Source organism: Phoxinus phoxinus, assembly GCF_949152265.1.
Source record: "Phoxinus phoxinus genome assembly, chromosome: 9".
NCBI lineage: Eukaryota > Metazoa > Chordata > Actinopteri > Cypriniformes > Leuciscidae > Phoxinus > Phoxinus phoxinus.
This window is the reverse complement of record NC_136884.1, coordinates 29,033,332-29,058,643: the sequence shown is the minus strand read 5'-3', so window position 1 is coordinate 29,058,643 and position 25,312 is coordinate 29,033,332. Positions and strand designations below refer to the sequence as shown.

Below are 25,312 nucleotides of genomic sequence, written 5' to 3'. Positions count from 1 at the left end.
ATACGTAGTTTCTGTGTCACAAAATAAAAAATTGGTAGGCTAAGTAATTTTGATTTTAAAACCAAACTTTAACTTTGACATTGTTACAGACATTACAACAGTATGAAATTAATTTTAATCATTGTGATTCTTTGTTTTAGTTTGAGTTGTTGACAGAAGAATAGCTATCACGCTATATCTGTTGCTAAGATATAATACACAAATATTTTAAATTAGAATACAAATGTATAAATACTGATTATAAATGCATATTTTAAGACTGAAAAAAAAAAAGAACCGGGAGAGGGCTAGCCCCCAGAAGACAAAGGACCTTTTTGGAAATTAACATTTGATATAATAATTATTGTTAGCACATGCCACTACATTAAAACAAGTATCCTCTGCTATAAATAAGGCTGGCTGTAGCACCAAAAAGTTAAACATTTTGATTTACAATTACATAGTCAAAATTAATTATAACTAGCCTACATAACTATAACAAACTTATAATTACACCCTGTTTAACTTTATATTCAAAAGTAAAACTATATAATGTGATTTACTTATGAATTCATATAGGCTACAACTACATATTCAGATGTTCATTTACATTTAATAAATTCGCATTACATGAAGGTTGAATGTGACGATAAACAAAATAAATAAAAAGGGCAACACAGTACATATTCATGTTTAAATAGAACAACATGCAGCAATAATATATATTTATATTCTCGTTTAAAACGTTTTTAATTTCTTGATCCTGTAATTTAGTAAATGTAGAACACATTAACTGTAATTATGAGTAGCTATGATCAAAATATTAGTTTCTTGTCAATCTATATTTATTTCAATGTGAACAATACACTGCAGTGCGGTGCAGCACAGCAGAAAATAGACTCTGTGCGTAAACGATCGCTGCACTGCTGTATACGCACCGCAACTGGAACGGATTGCCGGACCGCATCCGTGTGCAGTGTGAAAGCTCTAACCTGTTAACATGGGTACGGAAAAAAATACGCACTGCAAACGGAGTATGTGTGAAACGGGCGTTAGCCTCAAGCATAGAGTATGCGCTGACATGTTATTAAATCAACTGCCGGTTGCCTTTAGAAGACAAGAGGCTGTACCGTTAAATCAGAGCACAAAGCCATTGTAATTTCTGCATCTATTATCAAAATATCTATTAGTAATACACTGGAAATTAGTATAAATGTGAAGGTGAAGAAATTAAGAAAAACTCACATAATTTAAGTTGTTTGACCTACATTATAACGAGTCACTAATGTAACTTAGGTTTCATATAATAGAACCGAAGCTATAGATTGTGGATTTAAACATTTCTTGTTTACCAGCGGTAAACGTCAGGAGGACTAGCTGAGGTAAGGCTGTAACCCCAGGCGGGTTACATGAACGCCCGGTGATCGCCTGGATCTCCGAAACGTCAGATCAAATTTTTTAAATAGGCACCATCTTTATAAATAAACCACAGATTTGAGATTTAAGCGCATCTATTTCGCTTTGGACACGCGTGTGTGCATTCAAAATGTTCAAGCATCAAACTAGACGTGATAGGTGCAAATTTGACGCTCTATTCGCATTTGGTGTGAACACAGCATAAGGCTGCGTTTACACTTGGCATTAACATGCGACCTGTATTCAGATGTTGTCCACATACACATTGTAAACACTTCTGATCGGAATGATGTTATCCGATCAACGTGTCCAGTTACGGAGGTAGTCGAGGACGCATTGTGATCGGATCTCAGTGTAATGTAAACGCCATCGTGTCTACATTCACAGGTAGACGTCACACAAAACCCTGCCCACTGTCATCCATATATTGTTTTATGGTGCTTAATTTTGAAGACACCTTAAACCTTTTTTCTCAGGTTAGGTTAAGTAAGTCAAATCTGTTCCAAACTTTAAGTATTTAAATTTCCATACTTGCAATTTAGTCAGAATTATCCGTGGTTAGTTCAGCTCAATCTTTTATAAAGCAGAGACTTATGGCAGGCTTGTTTCTTATTTCTCAATTATAAGTATTTTTATTACATATAGGTTATTTAGTTTACATACAAAATACCAACATATAAAATAAAAATAGCATAAAAATAAGCACTTCACAAACTTCGACTGCAGGAGACAGGCAAGGACATCTAACACCGGAGAGGCCGTTGATGGTGTGTCGGCGTCTGACCTTGACATTTTTCACAGTACTTTTTATAGTTTAATATCACACCCCCTTTATCTCATATTCAATCCTTCATTGACAATTTGTCCAATCCGAAGTCTTTAATTATCATTATGTGACCGTTGCTTTTTCTCTCTGACCCAGTTTGTTTCACCCTTTATCAACACACACACACACACACACTCAGAATGTGGATGATATCAGAATTCTTTATTTTCCTGCACACAGAGCAGTGAAAGAGAGAAGACAGCCAGTCTTGATGCAGTTTAAGCTCCACCCACAGCGGTTTTCTCTAGCTCTGCTCCACTCGATGTCACAGTAAACATTACTCAATAAGATTTCTTAACACAGAAGTTAACGGAGTAAATTCTTAAACACGATAAAACATTTTCCTGCACACAGAGTAGTGAAAGAGAGAAGACAGCAAGTCGTGATGCAGTTTAAGCTCCACCTAATCAAAATATATTTCACCTCGTTAAAAAGCACATGGAAAATGACGCAGATAGAAAGATCGTAGAGTGCATCCAATCAGACATAAAACGATAAAAATACTCATAAATATAAACAGAAAACACTCTCTACAAATCAATCAGTGTCTACTGTGAACAATCCTTGCATACAGTGTCAAACGTTTTATATGAAATTATATATTTTTAACTTTCAGTGTGGAGCGACCACAGACACGACTCACCCACAGCAGTTGTCTCTAGCTCTGCTGCAGATTGCTCGAACACAGTGGCCTATAGCGCCACCGGCGCAGCCAATAGGAAGCGCCATCCCATTATTGCAGGATTTTATTTAAAGAGCCCTCAACTTACAATATTTATCTCGTTACAATTAGTTATCTCACTCCCCTCAAAAACCTTCATATATAAAGCCTCTTTCCTTTGTTCTTTGTCTTTTCTATATAAACCATTTTCTTAATAAATTATTTTACAACAACAGTTGCTTGTGTCTTTTCTTTATAAATCATTTTCTTAATAAATTATTTTACAATAATGTCTTACATTATACAACACTTTCACTAATTGTGGTTAAATACATCATATAAACCTTTATATATATATATATATATATATATATATATATATATATATATATCAGAAGGCACAATTGTAATAGAATAAACTGCATTTTAACACAACAATATACATCACAAATATACTGAAATGTTTGCCTTCGCACCGAAAGTTGCAGAACCGTTCATTTTGTGTAAAGAACACACATTTTTAACATTCTCGGACCCATACGTTTCTCTGTACGGTTTTCATTACGACATCTATCCACATTATTAGCACTTGCAGCCTCTTCATCCTCCTAATTTTGCGAGATTGTAAAATGTCCCCCGACTGAAAACTGTTTTTAAAAGAAAACCCACCACTTCAGGTCGACTTTGCACCGGAGCCATTTTTTTTCCCCCCGGGGGAATACGAGATCCGATCTGTTATCCAGATACAGAAGCCACTTGATGTGGACAAGTGTCTACGCACCGTGTTCTGATTGGTTTATGATCCGATCTGCTTGATCGGATCACGGTGATCGCATGTTAATGCCAAGTTTAAACGCAGCTTTAGTCCCTTTGTCTAGAGATTCCACGTATTACAGTGGCGGATACTGCTCTACCCACATTTACTCTTAAGCAGGTGGTAACACAAAAGTTGACAGAATAATAAGTTCTCTTAAAAATTCCAGAGATAAATATGGATTAGATTCCTTTTTCTTTTCTTTTTTACTCAAAGAATTACTCATAGGACCATCAATAACAGTGTCAGGTTATTAATTTAAAAGTAAGGCAAGTAATTTTTCCCTCTGCATGGAAATATGGAGTAATTACACTCATTTATAAATCTGGAAATTGTGTAGAAATTAGTAATTATAAACCAATAAGTATTCTTCCTGTAATGTCTAAAGTTGCTGAAAAATGGGTAGCAGAGCAAGTAATTACATATCTCAATAATAGTGTTTTCTCTTCACCCTATGCAATTTGGTTTTAGAAAAAGATACTCTACAGAAACTGCAAACTGTTTCATGCTGGAAAATCTCAAATCTAAGATGGACAAATAGACGGTGGGCCGAACGCGGCTATCTGCTCTAGTTTTTGAAATGATAGATCCTCGAGGATAGAGTAGCTGCTTTTTTCACATAAACTAAAAAACATTTTTCTGAACACGTATCCGTTTGTTGGCAGTGTCAAGTTGATCATCGTTTTTTGAAAACTAAATTTACGTTTAATAAACGGATTAGGCAAACGCGAGGGAATACTATACATCTAACCAATCAAAAAACGAATTCTATCGTCACGTGACTAACGTCTGCCAATAATATTCGTTCAAAATATAGTGTCTTATCTGAAGTCGGAGAAACATTAACAGCGGCATCCAAGATTACAGGTGTAATGGCTCCGGTAAATACTGCTGTTTATACCTGTTTTATATAAGTTAGCTAATGTTAGCTTAGTAGATGAACTCTGTAACGTTAAACGGTTAACATATAACGTTATTCCGTTTTATGTTTGTATTTACAGGTAACGTTAAGTTAATGTTACACTTGTTAGAAATGACATACAGATCACAGAGAAGAAAACATTTGTTTTGAGGAGATACAGAGCTAAGGTGTTAGATGTAATTTTAGCAGTGCATGTTAACGTTAACAGTTATTCTATCAGTCTGTAGTGCCGTAAATTAGGATATGAAAGACGATTACTACACAGAGATTAAAGTGGGAAAGATAACATTTATCATATAAGTTTACATCTACTAGCTAACTTGCATCAACTAATAGCTAGTCATGGAGATAATATGTAACGTTATTAGCTACATACGATTACATCAACTACAGACAACCTAAGGTTACTAGCTAGGCATGGAAGAGATAACATGTATTAAATAACATTACATTACAATATGTATCCTTAATGTTATACATTTTATCATCAAACAACAACAAAGTAATTAAAACTAAATTAATTTAAAAATTAAATAAATAAATAAAAACAGAAAAATGTGATGACTGCATGGATTGTAGTAGTAATGCTTCCAACTTTATAGTTTTACAACCTGTGTCTAAGGGGGACAGAAATTAAAAAATTGCCCCAATTTTGAAAAACAAACTTTGTGTGTGTATATATATATATATGTGTGTGTATATATATTTCATATTAATATTCATATTGACACAAGGTGTGATTACTGTATGCATTTTAATCAGGGCTCATCTAGTTACTCTAGTTTTTTTTTGTTTTTGTTTTTTGTAAGTGTCTAATAAATGTAAATCTTCATTTATTAGGCCATGAACCAATAATTTTACTACACTACTACAACTCTGCTAATGTGTTTCCCCAGGTAATCCCAGATCCTCAGCCCTGCTGTGAGACATCTTCTTGACCTGATCTGACTAAACCCTGACACACATATTCTGCTGAAACAACGAAAATGCCCTTTGTTTTTAATGGTCTGATAGAACCATTTTCCATAGCCGTCGATTTCGGTGGGGATGCGTATCCACCAGATTTCGTCATGAGTAATTTTGTACCCACCACTTTTTTAGGGTTGCTAGTAGGGCTGTAACGATACACCAAACCCACGATTCGGTTCGTATCACGATTTTTGACCCACGATTCGGTTCGTATCACGATTTTTGACCCACGATTCGGTTCGTATCACGATTTTATTTTGGATAAAAAAATAAATAAATAAAAATCTCCGTTTTCAGTGTTGATGCAGTGGTGACGCGTTCATGTAACATGTAAGGGTGGCGCTGTCAATAAAGCACCTAAAAGCTGTCACAAAGAACCGGCAAAAGTAATGATTATAAATGTCAAATATAGCAAGGAGACATTTTAATAGTTTATTGTAAAGTGGTAAAGGGATCCTTCACAGGGGAGAGGCTAGTTGGCACTTCAGGACTGCGGTAATACATCCATGGTCTGGCCTGGCAGGGTTTATTTTTTGTGCATAGTTTCGGAGGGATCTATTTATTGTTAATATGATATGTTTAATGTTCTACCATTATATATATTACTACTACTAAAGCCTGCTTGACCAAATAGTTGAATTGTCATTTTGTTACAAAGGTAGTCAGGCTAAGATAATACATATTCAACTTTTATAAGAATAAATATATAATTAACTTAATATATGTTATTACATTATATAATTATATCTGTATGATTTTTCACTTATTTCTGAGATGTAAATATCAATAATTTATGATTGGGGTTAAAAAGGATTCTTAGCATTTATACCATGATTTATCCAAATGTATGAGGTCAAACAACTACACCTAACCACTATAAAGCTGCTTTACAAAACTTCCTGTACTGTCTTTTTCTTCTTGCTGGCTCTGAATATTTCTTTTGTTAGCATACTGCATGTAGCATTCTCTTTGGTAGCCAACATCAGGGCTTAATTTGAGCCGGAACACGCCGGAACATGTTCCGGCACCTCCGACATTGGATCCGGAACCTTTTTTATTGGATCCGGCACCTCCTGTGTCACTAAAATTAATTGCCTAAATGAAAAAAAAATATTACTGTTTGTGTAGTGTTCAATGTTTGTGACACAAGACTTGCGCGCTTGTTGTATGAGTTGAGATTGCTGTTAGCCTCGATCGTTTCACTCAGGGGAAAAATGTCAAAAAGACAAGAAAGTTTGCTTAACTTTTTCAAATACGCTGGACAGTCAGATCCCAAACAAGCAAAAATCGTTTCCGCTGATCAAAAAGGAGACCACGGTGGACACAGTAGCCTAGTATCGATATCTCGTTATTTCGACATAAATAAGGGGACATTCTAATCTGCATTAAGCCACATTAAGCGTTCGTATAGCCTATGGTTTTCTATGGGAGGACAATGCTTAACCGTTCATATTATGGGCTCATCTGATTTTTTGTACATAGCCTATTTGTTAGGATTTTAGTATCATAATGATTAGGCTTATAAATGCACGCACAATTATCCGTGAACTTGATTTGAAGAAATGCCTTTCAAATTGTGTGTGCAAAATTCAGAATTTAATTAATGTGCAGAAATTTGTACAAATAGCCATTAAAACAGCGCGTTTCATATTTGTTAAAATATTATAATGTTATTTTTTTTTCTATTTATGTTGATTTATGAAAAGTGAACAGCACGACCGAGTAAGAGGATGCGCAATATGAGACATGGAGCGGGTCAGACATGATTTTGACCGTTGAAGTTGTTATAGAAAGCCTTTCTTTAAAGTGAATTTCGTTTTGTATAAATTTTATCTTAATTTTAATCAATTTTTCATCAACCAATTGCCTGTATTTAATGAATAGGCAGACGAAACAAATATAACGGAGGCGCCCGCACGCTCACTTGCGCACGTGAACTAGAGCACATCCTAACTTAACGAAACTCAGTGTATGCCTCACACAGACATGACAAATACATAAAATACACAAAGCTTGAAATGTCTTTAAACGAAGTAATTCAAAACGAAAAAAGAAAAAGGCTATAGCCTACTCTCTGATTATGTAATCCATTATTAGGCTTATTTATGTGCATTTTTCTCTATAAGCGCGTTCACACGGAGATGGCGATCGTCAACTTCATCTTTGCAGCCGAGTCGACACTTTTAGAGAAAACACTTGTTTATTAATAAAAATCAATACACGCGTCACCGGATTTACAGATGCACGCACACATATTATTTCGAAATAACGAGATATTGTGTTGAAATAGGCTAACATTATGATTAATAATAGCCTACATCTTTTAGAATAGGACGATTTGATTGAATGTTGCGCTTGTTCAATTTAATAAAATGAAAACTTTAATTGTGATCATTAACATAACTGAATATTCAATATTTAGTGACCAAGTTTTGCGCAGCTCCCCGTCAATGATCTAGCAGCACCCACATGCTGTCCCTGCAGAGAAGCTACGTAGGCAGTGTAATTTTTTATTTTTTTTGTTCCGTTTTCCTCCAACCCCCGTTTTGAGTCGCCGGATCCACCCCCCCTCTGCGCTCCGGGACCTCCCACTTTACAAATTAAGCACTGGCCAACATTAATTGGCACATCTGGAATTGGGCCCTCTGTGATTTCATATTTTTTCACAGCTTTCACATTTGGCTTTCTTTTGAATTTAAATTTACCCACTCTAAAGAATATTGTACAAACTTGATCCAACTTGTTACTAAAAAGGGTATGATGTTTGTTGATGTCACAGTACAAGAAGGCTTAATCGTCTGGTGATGTATGCATGTATTCATAGGCAGTGTTATTGCCTTGTTGATATTCTGATTACCATTGTTGGTATTACTATAATTGATGTATTCATGTATTATCCTACCTTGTAGGTGTTTGATTACAATTGTTGGTATTATTATAACTGTTAACTTCTGTTTTAACATGTTTTTCTCATGTGTATATATAAAATTGTAATTGAGTGTTATGATAATGTTAATAATTAAGGAAGCAGCTACCGTTTGTTTTTCTTTTTTTCTAACTAACCGGGGAAGGTTTAAATAAGTCTGACTTCTACCCACTCCGTTTCGAGCAATAGATGGATTTATGTTGTTAATTATGGAGAATTTAACTTAGATTAATCAAAATGCTTCTTGCCTTTGTTATGTGTCATTATATATTGCTCGAAATAAATTAGTTTCTCTATAGAATTAGTAATTCATTCATTCATTCATGTACAGCTAGTAACATACACACAACACTCCATATCCAAGATAAACTGTCATATTTATGTTAGATGTATAAAAAATAGGCCTACAATATAACATTAACGCTATGTCACTTATTTCGGGGTCCTAATCTGGCCGTCTGCGATTGGTTAGTATTTTTAATGACGTTAAAAACTACAATCCGATTGGTTCAGCTACTAGAGTTGTCCCGCGATTTGCCTAAGAAGATTGACAATCAAAACATACGTTTGTGAAAATATATGATCAAACCAGAATTGCCAACAAATTTAATTTGACTACATATAATTACTTACTATCGTACATAAAAGAAGCGTATACTCTATCGATGGAGATCGATCAACAACACGAAAAACGCTTTCGGCCCACCGTCTAAAAGGAGGTGTAGTTAAAGAAATATAATCTGAATGAAGTGAACACATCCCAGATAGCAAACTGACATTGAATCAACGTAGAAAATACTTTTTTCGTGACATCGAACAGGCATCGTTTTGCTCATCGAAGTAACGTTGAATCAACGTCAGACACGCCACGCCATTCAAAACTAACGGAAAATTTAATTAATTGCTTTGCTTTCCTGATGTTGATTTCAGTTGGGTAAAACGATGTACAATAAACACATTTTCCACTTGTTTTAAAAAATCTTGCACTTAATTGTAATACATACGTTAGCCTGTATGGTAATAATTTATTAAACACACACATCACATTCAGTTATCATTGCTTTATTATTCATAATAATCGGCATGCGGTTGGAGAGGAGCACCACAGAGGATGGGATCATACAGGTATCCGAAGACAGCGACATCCAGCTCAGGATCTACAGACTGCAGATCAGCAATGACACCTGGGAGCAGATTAGGTTCATGGACCAGAGCGAGGACAGCAGCTCTAACATCAACAGTACTTGTGTTGACTTCACCAAAGACATCTTCATCAATAAAAGTATGAATGTCAACAGCCAGGGCACCTCTGGGGTGCAGGAGGTCAAAAAGTGAGTCCGAGAAGGATTACGCGCTGTGCATTAGACACAGCCAAGATGGGAAGTGGTCCCTGCTGGGAGAAGATGCTGGAAGGTTGCGTGTGGTGGAGATGAAGAAGTCGCTCCTTCCCATTTGGCTCCAAATAATCTTGATAGCCTTCCTCCTGGTGCTCTCAGGGAACGTTCAGTGGTTTATAACTGGGGTTTATGGCTTTAGACCCCATGGAGCTGCGAATTGTGCAGAGTTATAGCACTGATAAAGAGAAAAATGATGCACACAAGATCGAGCCCATACGGAGGAAAGGAAACTACCTGTTGTGCTCGCTTCTCCTCGGGAACGTGCTGGGCAACACCACGCAAAATAATGCCTTAAAATCATTCATCATAACACAGAGGGACTGGAGTGTCATATGGATGATTTATAATGCCACCATGAGCTGCTATTGACTGATGGTTGGTGCCTCACTGATTTTTTTTTTTTTAAGTGAACTAGATGGCCAGTAAGCCGTGTCAGAAGCCATCCAAAACTGTGCACTCAACAAACAAAAAGACAAATTAGCTTTGTTCACAGCACAAACAAGGTCTACGTGACCACAAATATATGTAACAAAACTTTATATTGTTATGCAATGTCCTTCAAGATGTATTATGTGTTCCCATAATAAACCATTTGCATGCTGCAGCACTTTTGTTTCTACAAATTTAATCTAGATCTTAAAGGAACACTTCACCCATTTGCATTAGACTTTGTATCTTTAGAAACCCAGTCACATTTTCGAATGGTCATGGTTTATTCCCTTATTTTCCCCTGAGATGGGAGAAATAAGGATTTAAGTGTTCCACTTCCTGCTTTTTATGACGCAAAAATCGTCATTTTGCGTCATAAAAAGCAGGAAGTCAAATTTCTTTGAATAAGGGTAAGACTACAAACACTAGCTCATCATTTATCCAGTAGAAGGCGCTGTTCCGCATGTTTTCAACCCGCCCATAGAGGGATCTCACTCACAGAATGTACATATAGTGTCAGCCATTCTTTATTTGGAAGCTAAAACAGTTTCTTATTCTGTGGAGAAAGCTGAGTAGGCTAGTAGCGGTGACCATCCTCTTTTTCCCGGACATGTCCGGCCGTCGAGATGGTCCAAAATGTCCGGGATTCGGCTTTTGCTTTCTGCAGTCGCATTCATAGTTTACATGCACACCTTTTGTTTCAATCTAACTGAATTCATTCCGATCGGTGAATCTGAATGTAGTGTTTACATGAACGCTAAACAAGTGATCGTTTGATGTGCGTTTTAAGATTGCTAGGAAAATTCCCGCTCCTCCGTGAGAGATACGAGACCGGTGCGTCTCACAGGCGCCGGCGCCGCTCATCAGTAATCACGCCACCGGGCTCGCATCGTTCTCCGCGGCCGTCAGTCTCGTTCCTGCTCGTCAAAGTAAACATGAGGAATGGTGACTGAAGAACGCAAAAGCCGAATCCTGGACATTTTGGGCGACATCAAAATACTGGGCAGACTCACAGAGACTCACTAGTAGCATAGCCTTGTTGTTTACTGCGATCTCTTACCGGTAGGCGTGGCCTCCTAGGACAGCGAAGCAAGTGCATTCTGGGAGTTGTTGTCTTTCATCCCCATAAGCCAAAAATACATTTTCTGGCTTTTCTCAGTCTAGAAGGCTCCAAATTCAAAAATAATTTCACATTTCTTCTACATAAATGACCCATTTTAAATACACATTCATCTTTCCAGAGGTGAAGTGTTCCTTTAATGAAGTGAACACATGTACCTGCACTGCGAATACTCAAGAAACACACTGGTTCCCCAAGAGGATTTTTTCATTGTCTTTTCTACAAAAGTTTATGATACTTGCACGGTTTGTCCATTTTCACAGATGAACAACTTTTTTTTCTTCTTTTTTTTTTTACAAGTTAGGCTATAAGTGAACTACACCAGAGTCCCACGTATTCAATGTCACAATCGCCAAGCATCCAACTTTATCTAAAAACAGTTAAAATAGTTTATAAGAGCACAATTGTAAGCATGAGGCTGTAAAAGTGAACTGATCTCATCTTTTTGTCGTGATGATGTTTAATCTCTCCGACAGACTCTGTAGTGCCTTTTAGCCACTTGTTAGCAACCGCCGTTTTCAAGACTCATAACAGCTTATTAAAGGGCACCTATTATGACATTTAAAATGTTCCTAATGTTGTTGTGGGAGTCCCCAACAACAGTTTTACATGCATGCAATGACAAAAAACACTTTTGTTTTCGTATAATATGCATTTATTTTTACCTGATTTGCCCACCGACTCCCAAATGATTCGTTCAACGACTCGTTTTTCAAACCCCTCCTTTGCGCGACGCTAATCTGCGTTGATTGGTCAGATGACCCAGCAGTGTTTACAGAGATAATACTTATTTTTAACACGGAGTACAATGATGCTTTTATCAATTAAATTGTATTATCCCTTACGAAAATTAACCATGGTTTTACTACAGTAAAACTGTAGTTAACTATGACTGTAGTATTTCGTGGTATTTTGGTGCGAACCATGGTTTTTGAAAACCATGGTTTTGATACCATGGTTTTACTACAGTAAAATTATAGTAACCAAACCATGACTGTAGTAACTGGTATTTTTTAAAAACCATGGTTTTGATACCATAGTTTTACTACAGTAAAATCATAGTAACCATGACTGTAGTAACTGGTATTTTTTAAAAACCATGGTTTTGATACCATAGTTTTACTACAGTAAAATCATAGTAACCATGACTGTAGTAACTGGTATTTTTAAAAACCATGGTTTTGATTCCATGTTTCTACTACAGTTATATTGTAGTAATACTATAGTAAAACTGCAGTTTTACTAAATTATCTTGAAATTACATTTAAGCCATTCTGTCACAACAAACATCTACAAAATAACAACAGAAAGAAGTTCTCATTCAATGATACAGACTTTATTACAAAAATTACATAATCTGAAAGAAAATATAAACTTGCATTTGTTCTCACATGTGACAAAACAATAAACTACAAAGTTATAAAAAATTATTGGTGATAAAGTGGTGCTGTGCAATGGTTAAAAATTCAGTTTCTAATTTACAAATAAATAAATAGCAATTTGTTCCACTGCAATAATGATTTAGATACAAAAATAACATCTTGTACAAATAAACATGACTTAGAGCACCTTTAAATACACAGCATCTACCTCCTCTAAAATGTCTATAACCTGTGAACACGTGTCCAACACAAGCATGTTTGCAATTTATACTGTATATACATTACCACAATTACAACAATATTACTTCACAAGAACGATAAATACTATAAATTCAGAAGAAATGAGCAGTTCTTTCAAGAATGTTTTAAATGATATCCACTCACAAGAGATGAAGACATTGAGTCTCCTCATGATGAATACTCCACACTTTAAATTCTTGGTGAAAGTTCTTGTTGAAAAGCATGTGATGCAGCATCCACGCCGGTAGTTGTCAGTATGAAGTCTGTCATATGGCCAGTAGATTACAGTCCAGCTTTGGTTTGGTTCTGTCTCGACCTTCAGCCCAAATGGACGCAGGAGCTAAAATGAGAAGAACACACACCATATTAAAACACAAGCTGGAATACTCAACTGTTATTGGTCAGTTGCACTATCGAGTAGCCATGTAATAATGTCCAAGTGCAATAATGTCCATTCAGCCAGTGTTTTCATAAATAACCCATACATTATTAGCAAAAAGTACTACTCTCATACAGTGATGGGAATAACGGCGTTATAAATAAACGGCGTTACTAACGGCGTTATTTTTTTCAGTAACGAGTAATCTAACTAATTACTGTTTCCTCCGTAATAACGCAGTTACCGTTACTGACAATAAAATGCGCCGTTACTATAATTGAGTTCACTGAAGCGGTTTTCATCCGATCGTGCTCTTTTCTCCGCCATAGGAACTGCAAACTCTTTTCTCTGGTGTGTGTGTGTGTGTTTCGAGGCGCCGGAATGGAAAAAAGCGAAGCGAATGTCGTCAGCGCGCGAGAGAGACCGAGTGTGATCCGTCCGAGTCTGAGCGCGCTCGACAGTTCGCGAGAGAGACCGGAGTGTGTCCATCCGAGAGCGCGCTCGACAGTTCGCGCGAGAGAGACCGAGTAGGCCTATGTCCGAGCATAATATAGTTTATCATCTGCAACGTTTTAATTAGTTTACATGGTTATAAAATAAAGCTCCAAAATAACCTGCAGGGAACGTTCAAAGAAAACATCTTTGTTTGACCGGTTGTGAACACGTGCGGCAAACACGACTAGAATTTGGCTTAAATAACCTCTGATGATGACGTTCTCTGTAGGTTATACAAATAAACCCCCAAAATATTACATTTAGGGCTGTAACGATACAGCAAACCCACGATTCGGTTCGTATCCCGATTTCTGACCCACGATTCGATACAAACCGCGATTCTTGCGAGGAGGGAGGATTTTAAAAGCCAAATAAATAAATAGCTAAAGCTATAACTCTGTTTTCTTGTAACAAAATACTTTTGAAAAACAAACAGAACTATACTCCATTGTGGAGATGATTCGAGCATGTTAAAAATTCTTCTGAGGTAACCGAGGCTTACTGTCTGTGCTGTAAACCACAAATAATATATTGCCTATTCCGCATGACCCGCATCTCAAGCGCAGGAATAACGCTTGCCACAAAGTGAACGCGCCTATATAGAGAAATGCACACTTCCTACGAATTAGCCTAAGCAGCCATTTCTTTATGTTTTGAATTAACGTTAAATCAAGTAAAAGTATTTCAAGCTTTCTATATAAGTTTCGATTCGTTTATGAGGTGAGCAGTTCCCTGGGAAGGGGTGTGTCGATCGCGATCTGCCATCTCACACCGCGACACAGGTTCATGGATCTGAGTGTCGCGATTTCGGTTTAATATCGTAAATCGTTACAGCCCTAATTACATTTTATTATTATTATTATTATTTATGTTGGTACATTGTTCAATATTATATTGAGAACACTTTTAGTTAAACTGTTTACATTTGTGAGGAAGAAAATACTTCAAGTAGGCTAGTATGTCTACCAGTTGTAAGTTTTATCATTTTAATTTGCACAACACAGAGTGTATGTGTATGTATATTTTTTATTACTTATTTTTGGTACATATCTTAAGAAGCATACCGGTAATTTATTTTTGGATTTGTTGGCCATGTTGTGGTCTGTGCAATAAATATTAAAAGTTCTAAACCATCAATGTTTTATAATAATAATTTGTTCTAGTGTCCATTTCATGCATTTAACATTTAATTTGGGGGGTGTATCCAAGATATTTCACATATTTCAATTTTTCTTTCTTTTTTTAAGTTTTTTTTTCAATAGTTACTTTGCCTGGTAATTAGTTACTTTTGTAATGATATAACTCAGTTACTAACTGAGTTACTTTTTGTGAGAAGTAACTAGTAACTATAACTAATTACTTTTTTTAAGTAACTTGACCAACACTGCTCTCATATATACATAATTTCACGAAAGAGAAAATGGGTTGGAATAAAGGACAAAAGAGATGGAGAATGTTTTTGTTGGTTATAGATGTCTCTACTCAAACCAAGGCATAGAGCTCTAGACACTCAATACAATCTTAAATACATAATAATAAAGAATTGAGAAATTATTGTATATACCCAGACAGATAATCAAGAAAGGGTTTTTCTCACCCAAAGCTATTGTATTGTTTCAACCTGGAAAACAGTGCATGAGTCATGTGGACCTATTTTATGGTTATTTTTTATTCCGTTTACAGTTGAAAAAAATATTGGCTCTGTTAAATTTCACTACATGGAAAGAACAGATCAGAACATTCTTCAAAAGTTCACGTTTTGTGTTCCACTAGGGCTGGACAATAATTCAATATCAATATATATCGCAATATATTTTTTCTCAATAACGGTTAAATGATTTTTAAACACATTTCCGATTTTTCTATATAGATTACAGGCATGGGCTACATTTACATTTTTTATGCGTGATAAATACAAGCAGCACGGGCACGGCACAGCGGTTCATATGTTTTTTGTCTCCAAATTGACCGTTTGCAAAGACCCAACAAGCCACGCCGGCCGCTCTCTCACACTACACCATGTTCTCACGCAGTGAAAAACACATAGCGGAGCAGAGACACTGACAACACACCGACAGACCAGCTTACTTTTGATATTAAACGAAGTCTCAACTTTCAAATTTGCCAATTTTGGCAAGAAATTTAAACAATAAATAGTGTTTTGTGGCTCTTTAATGTGTGTGACAGATCGCTGTCGCCTCAGTTAAAGCCGCTCGTGAACCGATCAGCTCTTCCTTCTAGTTCATTTATAGCATCAAATAAACATGAATGAACATCAGAAGGAATGTTGTTTTAACCGCGTAAAGACGTCAGTACACTCCGCTTCTCAAGTTCAAATCCTCCAATGTTAATCTACTAAGTTAACTCTCCTGACTGCTTTGTCGGACAAAAATGGTGGATTCGGGAATGGAGTTATTATGTGCAAACAGCTGGAAACTATATCTGTGCAGTGTGTGCATGTGAAAAAAATCTATTCTGATTTGAAGCTTGTGACATAAACGCGCACAACAACCCGATCACGTGTTTAGCGTTCATGTAAACACTACATTCAGATTCATCAATCAAAATTAATTCGGTATGTCATCAACACTCAATGTCCCTCAGCAGCAACATGTTTGTTGTAGCTCACTTTTTTTTTTCTGCAGCAACTCTGAGCACTGCACTTTTCATATTCTTTATCCGGCTGAAGCACTTAAATCTATAAGAATATTTATTTTCTATATTCTCTATATAAGAATATTTATTTTCAATCTATAAGAATAATATAATCAATGTTAGCCTATAGCTTATTAACTTATGAGTAATTAACTTATGTTTATTTAACAGTGATTTTACATTTCTTGTATGAAGGCTAAATACAAATAAAATATTAACAATAATTTATTTGGACCATTTTTTTATCATAAAGTTTTATAGGTTTCAGAGACTTGGCAAATACATTTTTCAGAAGTTTGTAGGTAGGCCTGCAGACATTAATTGTGGGCGTTCTTGGCAGTTTTTTCTGAGGCTTTTATATTGTTCATATCGATATCGGAATTATATCGTATCGACCGAAATGAATAAATATATTGTGATATAAATTTTGCCCATATCATCCAGCCCTATGTTCCACAGAGTCATAAAGGTCTGAAAAAACATGAGAGTAGATATAAAATATTTTTTGGTAAGTTATTTATCCCTTTAATGTTTACCATATTTTATTTGGGGAGTTATACTGACATTTTTTAGACAAAGATTAATTGGTTTGTAAATGTACTTACCACTAATACACTCGAATTGCCAATAGAACTCACTTTCTTCCAGTCCAATAATTATTTCTTTCCTGTTGGTATAGATTGGACAGGTCTTTTTTGGCAGGCTGGACACACACACAGACACACACACAAAAATTATTTTAAAAGAAAACAAATTGAGATATACAGTGCATACCATTTAATCATTATGTTTATTAATGGTATTCACAACGACTTCACTATTTACCTGGCAAACAGCTGATGGTTTCACACTCTCTCTTGTCTGTATTAAAGAAGATTATAATTAGAAATGACATTTTTGTAATTTATCCACAATTCTGTGTGGATGTCAAAATATATTAACAATACAGAAGAAGATTTTAGATTCAAATTCAATTTGTATTGCTTATAGATCTGCCAGGTTCTCACACCAGCCAATCACAGCGCACTCCCTCTCCCACTTCGGTTCACCTTCGGAACACAAATGAAGAGGGCTTTGAATTCTGAGGGCTTTCTGTCCCTCCATTGGGAGCAATGCAACTAACCCATTCATGGCCCAGAACGATAGGAAAGACATCATTGAAGTAATCCATGTGACTGCAGTGGTTTAACCAATTTTATGAAGCAATGCGGGTGCTTTTTTTGTTTTTGCAAAAACTTCTTTTTTTTTACCATTTTATTTAGGAAAATACTGACCTGCAATCCAGTAGGAGGAGCACTGTGGATTGTGTTGACTAAAGACCGGAAGTTGTTCCGTGAATGTGCTTTAGATAATATTAATTTGTACATAGAGGTAAATTATATTGTTGTTTTTTGCGCAAAACAAAGCACTTGAAATTGAGGTTAAACTACTGGAGTCACATGGATTACTTTAATGGTGTCGTTACTACCTTTCTGTGGCTTGAATTTATTAGTTGCGTAGGCTCCCAATGGAGGAACAGAAAGCTCTTGGAGTTCATTAAAAATTTCTTCATTTGTGTTCCGAAGATAAATGGGCATGAGGGTGAATAATTAAATGACAGAGTTTTAATTTTTAGCTGAACTATACCTTTAAGGAATCCTGGAAACACCTTAAATCAACCACAGCGTGCACATGTCCATTTTCTGGAAGAACTGAAATGCAGAAGAAAAAAGTTTCACAAAAAAAAAAAGCATTTTTAAATGATTCACTTAAAGCTTCATATAAAGTACCCAGAAAAGTAAAATGTTAGCTGCAGCCCTGTTTTACAGTGCAAATCCTCCATACTTTGCACTTCTATGATAGACGCTTGTTCCCATGTTTGAGAAATTGTGTTTACACAAATATATTGCCTTCACTTTAGCATAATTTAAGCATGGCCATTGAGAACAGGATTGATCACATCATATCAGGATTTATCAATGTTCAAAGTAGAGCTAGGGCTACTGTATGGTGAAAGGCAAGATGTTCACTAAAAAATAAGATGAACAAGTCACATGGACAATATTTTTGATACTTTCAAAATTTAAATTAGGTTAATAAAGGGTTAGTACACCCACAAATGGAAATTCTGTTATTAATTACTCACCCTCATGTAGTTTCAAACCTGTAAGACTTTAGTTCATCTTTTGAACACAAATGAAGATCTTTTAATGATATGGGAGTTTTCTGTCCCTCCATTGACAGCTATGCAACTACCACTCTGACGCTTCAAAAAGTTCATAGAGATTGTAAAACTAATCCATTTGAATTAAGAGACTATACAGCTTTATATAATTGAATTAATATAAGATTGAATTTAGGATTTTATTCACATGTAAACATTGCCCAAATAGAAGCTCAACCGCACTTGCTTTGACAAGCGAGAACAAACCTCATTGGTTCTTGCTGAACTCAAACGAGCGGTGAAACACACGAGAGTGAACCTCATCAGTTTACACACGTCAAGCAAACACGCTTGAGCTTCCGTTTACCACAACATGTATATGTGCGAATTGATGAATATGTGAATAAAAGCCTAAATTAAATCTGTTCATCATATAAAACGATCGTATCTCTACAGAAAAATGTTGACTATACTGCTTGATTTAAATTATTTTACAATCTCTTTAGAATGGTAGCATACAGGTAGCAAAAGACTATTTGAAATGTAATATGTAAAATGGCAATGTATTATTTAAATTAAAATTTTCCATACTATGCAATGTTTAGGGCAAAGTGACAATTCAAATTCAATAATAATTAAATTAGCCATTTCCTACACTTGTTTTAACATATAATTTTTTTTAAATGTATGTTTAAATTATAAGTTGTAAAATTAAAACGAAAATGTATTACAAAAATGATTAGAGATGTTTAAAGGCATAGTTCACCCAAAAATGAGAACTCTGTCATTAATTACTCGCCCTCATGTCGTTCCAAACCTGTAAGACTTTCGTTCATCTTCAGAACACAAATGAAGATCTTCTTAATTAAATCAGAGAGCTTTCTGACCCCCCATAGACAGCTAAGCAACTACCACTTTAACGCTTTTAAAAGTTCATAAAGAGATTGTAAGACCAATCCATTTGAATAGAGCAGTTTAGTTAAAATTTTCTGAAGAGACACGATCGCTTTATATGATGAACATATTTTTAATTTAGTCTTTTCTTCACATTTAAACAATGATCAGCGAACATAAACAGAAGCTCAACCGAACATGCTTGACAAGTGAGAACAAACCTCTTCCTCAAACATGCTGCGCAACACACGAGAGTGAACCTCATTTGCGCTCGCATGTCAAGCGAACATGCTTGAGCTTCCGTTTACCATAACTGATGTGTGAATGTATTAATATTTATGTGAATAAAAGTCTAAATTCAACCTCTTCATCATAAAGGAAGCAATCATGTCTTCACAAAATTTAGACGAAACCATTCAATTCATATGGTTTAGTTTTACAATCACTTTATAAACTTTTTAAAGTGATAAAGTAGTAGTTGCTTAGCTGTCTATGGGGGATCAGAAAGCTCTCATATTTCATTATTAAGATCTTCATTTGTGTTCCAAAGATGAACGAAAGTCTTTCAGGTTTGGAACGACATGAGGGTGAATATTAATGAAAGAATTTTAATTTTTGGGTGAATTATGCCTTTAACATGTTCAAGCTAAAATTGTAGAAAAATGATAATTTAAATGCTTTTCTTAATTGCATTTACACTCACAGTTAAGACACTTACGATTACATTTTTATTAAATACCCGCGATGAACGTAGCAAAATTCAATGTGGATTTGAAAATGCAATCATTGCATCAAGCGCCTTAACTTTGAGTGTAAAAGCAACTAGGAAAAATAACTTAATTATCATTTTGCTACAATATTTGCTTGAACATGTTAAACATCTAATTTATGCAACACATTTTTTATGTAATTTTTAAAAACTTATAAAAATGTTCAGATGTATGTTTCAACTATATGTTAAAGGTATAGTGTAGTAATGCAAATTATTATATTATTGATTTATTATTATTATTATTTTTGCTCCAGATGTTGCGCATATAGTATGGAAAATGTAAATGAAAATACAGAAATACATTGCCATTGTACATGTTACATTTATATACTTTATAAATGTCAGAGTTTTATGTGAATATAATTAGGTGACATAAATCTTTCAGATTTCATTTGAAGTGCAGTTTTACTGTGCTTTATCAAGATTTACATCACTCTGTCTTTATGGCAAACAAACTCTTAGGACTAAAAATTTAACCTCATCAGAAAAAATAATATCATAAGATTAAGAAACTCAAATAACTGATTGTACTGATAGCAAAAATAGTAACTTACTGATGCTACTTGACTCACAGCTGAGGATGCAGTCAGACTTTCAGATGTGTGATCAGTGAGACAGTTTACCCCATCATCTTCATGATCTAAAAATCAAAGACACATTTGCTGAGTTTCAACAAAGTTTTCTGATCAAATGAATGACATGTATATGACTTAACGTTAGGGCAGACTCAGGTAATCGCATTCATGTAAACACAGAGAACAGTGCACTGTTCGGTGGCATTCAATCACGTTCTTCAACAACTGCATACAGTATTATGGACTAATGTAAAGTACATGGCACCTCTGGTTAAGCATTCGTTTTCAATAATTACGTATTAAATGTAGTGGTGGGAGAAAAGCTCGATGCATCGATGCATCGCGATTCGTTATCTAACGATCCAGAATCGATTCTCAAAAATTCTGAATCGATTCTGTGTTCAATTCAAATGCGAGCGCTGTCAAGACTCACGTGACCAAACAAAAAAGACGTTGATGGACGACCGTTCATATGCTGGTGATTGTGGTGAATTAACTTCGTTTAAGATAAAATGGACAAACTACGACCTGCACCATCTCATTTAAAATCGGATGTGTGGCAACATTTTGGATTTTCTGAAGACTCCGAAGGTGTCGTTGATAAAAGCCATACTGTGTGCAAAGTCTGTAGCGCCAAATTCAAATATTTCGGCAACACGACTAACATGAAGAAACATATTACGCGGTTCCACTCAGAGCTGGAGAAACAGCATTCTCTTCCAATCACGAACACTCCCGGTTACATTCAAAGGACCCTGGATCAAGTAGCAAAGCTTCCACCGAATTCTGAAAAGGCAAAACGAATTACCCGATCAGTGGCGGGTTTTATTGCCAAAGATCTGCGCCCGTACTCCGTTGTGGAAAACCAAGGATTTCGCACGATGTTACAGGTACTTGAGCCACGATACACTTTGCCCTCGCGTCGTTATTTTAGTGAGACGGCTGTCCCCGCACTCTACAGTGAGTGTAAAGATCACATCTTCGAATCCCTAAGTAATACGGACAGAGTGGCAATAACATGCGATGCATGGACATCAATTACAACAGAATCGTATGTCACTATTACGGCACACTACATTACAGATGAGTGGAAGCTTGCAGCTTGTGTTCTGCAAACGCGTGCTATGAGCGAAAGTCACACAGGGGCGAATATTGCTGAACTACTGCACAATGTTTCAGACGAATGGAAAATTCGGAACAAAGACTTGGTTTTGGTGAGTGACAATGCCTCTAACATGGCTGTTGCAGCACAGCTCGGCAAGTTTGCACATGTGAGATGTTATGCGCACACACTGAATTTGGCTTCCCAACGAGCGCTGAAGTTGCCGTCTGTGTCAAGGTTGTTAGGGAGAGTGAGGCGGATCGCGACTTTTTTCCACCGCAGCGCAATTGCAAACCATCAGTTGAAGGAGAAGCAAAAACAACTAAATCTTCCGTCTCACAAACTGAAATCAGACGTCATCACTAGATGGAACAGCGCATACGAGATGCTTGAAAGATTTCTTGAACAACAGCCGGCTGTCTGTGCTGCGTTACTATCACAGGAGGTGAGAAAAGGAGCGGCTGAAATCTTCACTCTTACGGAATCCGATATTTCATGCAGCGAGGATGTGATAACTGCTCTTAAGCCTATGAAAGATGCCACACTTCTGATGTCAGAGGAGAGCAGCCCCACTGCATGTTTAATTGCCCCATTGCATGCTAAACTGATCCAGGACATGAAAGAAAACACTGAGGAAAAATCAGTGATGATCAGGGAGATAAAGAGGGTCATATGTGAGGACCTCAGCAAAAGGTACACCACTGACCAGGAGACTAGCCTTCTTAACAAATGTGCTTCTCTCGACCCACGCTTTAAGGCACTGCCTTTTCTTTCCAAAGAAAAGAGAGAGGAAACGTACAAAACAGTGATCACTGAAGCTACATCATTACAAGAGGTAATTATTTTATCATCATTGACTAAATGTTTTAGCATGTGACATTAGAGTGCAATATTACGGTCTCAATATTATTAAGGCTTATTTGTGTGATGATTTCATGTCTTTAATTAAATTAATCTCTAATTTCTTTAAATATTTATCAGTGTGTAAATAATAATGTATACTGTGACTTACATTACCTCATTGAATTACTGGAAGAGTTATTTTTTATCTACACTCTGTTTATTTTCTTTTCTTTTAATTGCTTAAAAGCAGGAAGTGCATGACAATCTAGAAGACAGCACTGTGAAAGAAGCCAACATCTCAGTGAGCCCACAGCCTGAAGTCACAGAGTTGCAGGATGACTGTCCTACTACTTCAAAAGGAAGAGCTTCATCTCTGCTTCACAATCTGCTGGGGCAGACCTTCTCTGATGCTTCAGATACACCATATCATCAGTCACCCTCTGCCTTGGTTGAAGAGGAGATGACCAGGTATTGCAGTACCCCACCACTCCCTCTAACAGAGGACCCCCTCAACTGGTGGCATGTCAACAAGGTGTCATTTCCTGTGCTCTCCAAAATGGCAAAGAGATATTTATGCATTCCAGCAACCAGTGTGTCTGCAGAGAGGGTCTTCTCCACTGCAGGTGATATTGTGACAGCACAGCGAAGCACACTTACTTCTGAACATGTGGACCAACTGCTGTTCCTACACAAAAACTTAGTATTATAGTATTATATAAGATAAACTATGGTAGGCCAGCCTAGATGTTGAATATTTAAGTTTGTATTTAATTTGTTCCCTGACATTTTTCTTCTGCATTAGCCTGTTTTAAAGATTTTTTTGTGTGGCTCTAGACATTTTTTGTTAAAATGTTTAAAATAAACTGACAAATTGTCACACTTTTGTTTTGTCACACAAATTGAGTGTGTTTGAGTGTGCAAATTGATTACACAGTGTGCGTATTGATCACACAAATTTGTTTTGTCACATAAATTGTCATACAAATTGAGAACTGTTTATTCTTAATGATTGTTCATTGCAATTGTATGGCTTACCATTCATTCAGAGTTTGTTAATCCTGAAAATAACTTTGTTAATAAAATAAAAGTATTGAAAAAGAAATATTCATAATCATTTTTAATTTGGAAATACAGTCAAACAGATATTCTAACTATATACAAAAAGCATAGTAACTCCAATTTTGGTTAAAATAAAAAGTTTAGAGTATTTTTTGCACAGCAGGATAATTAATTAAGAATCGTTTTGGGAATCGGATCGTTCCTCCCAAAATCGGAATCGGATCGAATCGTTAAGTGCCTAAAGATTCCCACCTCTAATTAAATGTGTACGTTACTTATGACACAGAAATTCAATAGCTTTAAAATATATTTGCAGACGGCTAATATCACTGGATTCGTAAGTTACCTAACGTTAATTACGCTATTTACACTCGCTAATGTCATGTTGAGTGGCTGTATAAAACGCTTTTTACTTTTTTTTATTTGGTTAAACATAAAACCCACCTTTGAATCTTCTCTTTGTCTTGTAATTCGAGTCCAAGCTCCAAAGTTCTTCTGGATAAAGAGGGCGACGCCATGGTGGTGCTCGTGCTCGTGCTCGGCTTCCCGCTCTCCGGTCTATTTGAAAATGCAGTAACAGCTGCAGCGAACTTGGGCAATCAGCTTTATGTTGCTTGCTATACCTAATAGCAAAGCTAACAGTTAACAGTTATAGTGGACAATGGAGAACAAACGCCATATTATGTATACGCGATGACTAATACTAGTCAATAACTGCATTAAAAATATTAAAAAGTGTATACAAGTCAAATGGCTAAAAAGCGTTTGATGCGAAGCTAATTTAATTCGTTAAATTAACGTCAAGTGGCTGAAACATTTATATTTTCGACTTGTGAACTAAATATAAACATAAATTATCAGAACTCACCTTTAAATTTGGTCTTCTTCAAGTTTGATATTTAAAATAAACCCTGCTTGGACCGCTGCAGTCGTGTAGCCTGCTTCCCGCTGTCAGGTCGGAAAATTCTATAGCTGAAGTGATTTCGACCAATCAGCGTCTTGTTGCTATGCCAAATACTCAACACAGCAACCAATCATGAATGAAACAGTAACTGTACCCTTGATGTGAGAACAATATTATGTCCCTATGAATTATGTACCTTCACTTCAGTGTAACGTTACCTTTTTTTTCTGAGAGTGAATTTTAACTAAATTAACCATGTTTTTTTTGAAAAGGTACAAAACTGTTATTTGAGGAACATTATTTGCACCATTTGGTACCTTTTTTTCTGAGAGTGAATTTTAAATTAACCATGTTTTTTTTTTTAAAAAGGTACAAAACTGTTCTTTGAGGAACATTATTTGTACCATTGT

At 35.9% G+C, this 25,312-nt stretch overlaps 1 protein-coding gene and 1 long non-coding RNA gene across 4 annotated transcripts; one reads left to right on the top strand and one right to left on the bottom strand.

Annotated features, from left to right (window-relative positions):
• Positions 1-12,817: 12,817 nt before the first annotated feature.
• On the bottom strand, positions 12,818-24,546 carry LOC307003790. Of its 3 annotated transcripts, none has more exons than XR_013798807.1 (6): positions 24,443-24,546; positions 20,974-21,059; positions 18,237-18,301; positions 17,436-17,471; positions 17,216-17,313; positions 12,818-13,421 (listed from the first exon to the last, which is right to left on the bottom strand). It is a non-coding gene; the product is annotated as an uncharacterized lncRNA (long non-coding RNA). The 3 variants fall into 3 exon arrangements; XR_013798808.1 differs by having other exon boundaries at positions 12,819-13,421; positions 20,992-21,059; positions 24,443-24,544; XR_013798809.1 differs by lacking the exons at positions 20,974-21,059; positions 24,443-24,546 and having other exon boundaries at positions 12,824-13,421; positions 18,237-18,573.
• On the top strand, positions 21,333-24,255 carry LOC307003762 (E3 SUMO-protein ligase ZBED1-like). The gene is made up of 2 exons (XM_079622547.1): positions 21,333-22,931; positions 23,187-24,255. The coding sequence occupies exons 1-2, from the start codon at positions 21,507-21,509 to the stop codon at positions 23,646-23,648; spliced, it is 1,887 nt and encodes a 628-aa protein (XP_079478673.1). The 5' UTR covers positions 21,333-21,506; the 3' UTR covers positions 23,649-24,255.
• Positions 24,547-25,312: the final 766 nt, after the last annotated feature.

What these genes read in the sequence shown, in the direction of transcription:
- LOC307003762 (XM_079622547.1), top strand. Translation starts at nt 21,507, where the DNA reads ATGGACAAACTACGACCTGCACCATCTCATTTAAAATCGGATGTGTGG. An exon ending in AAGCTACATCATTACAAGAG is followed by an intron (nt 22,932 to 23,186) that starts GTAATTATTTTA and finishes ATTGCTTAAAAG; the next exon opens with CAGGAAGTGCATGACAATCT.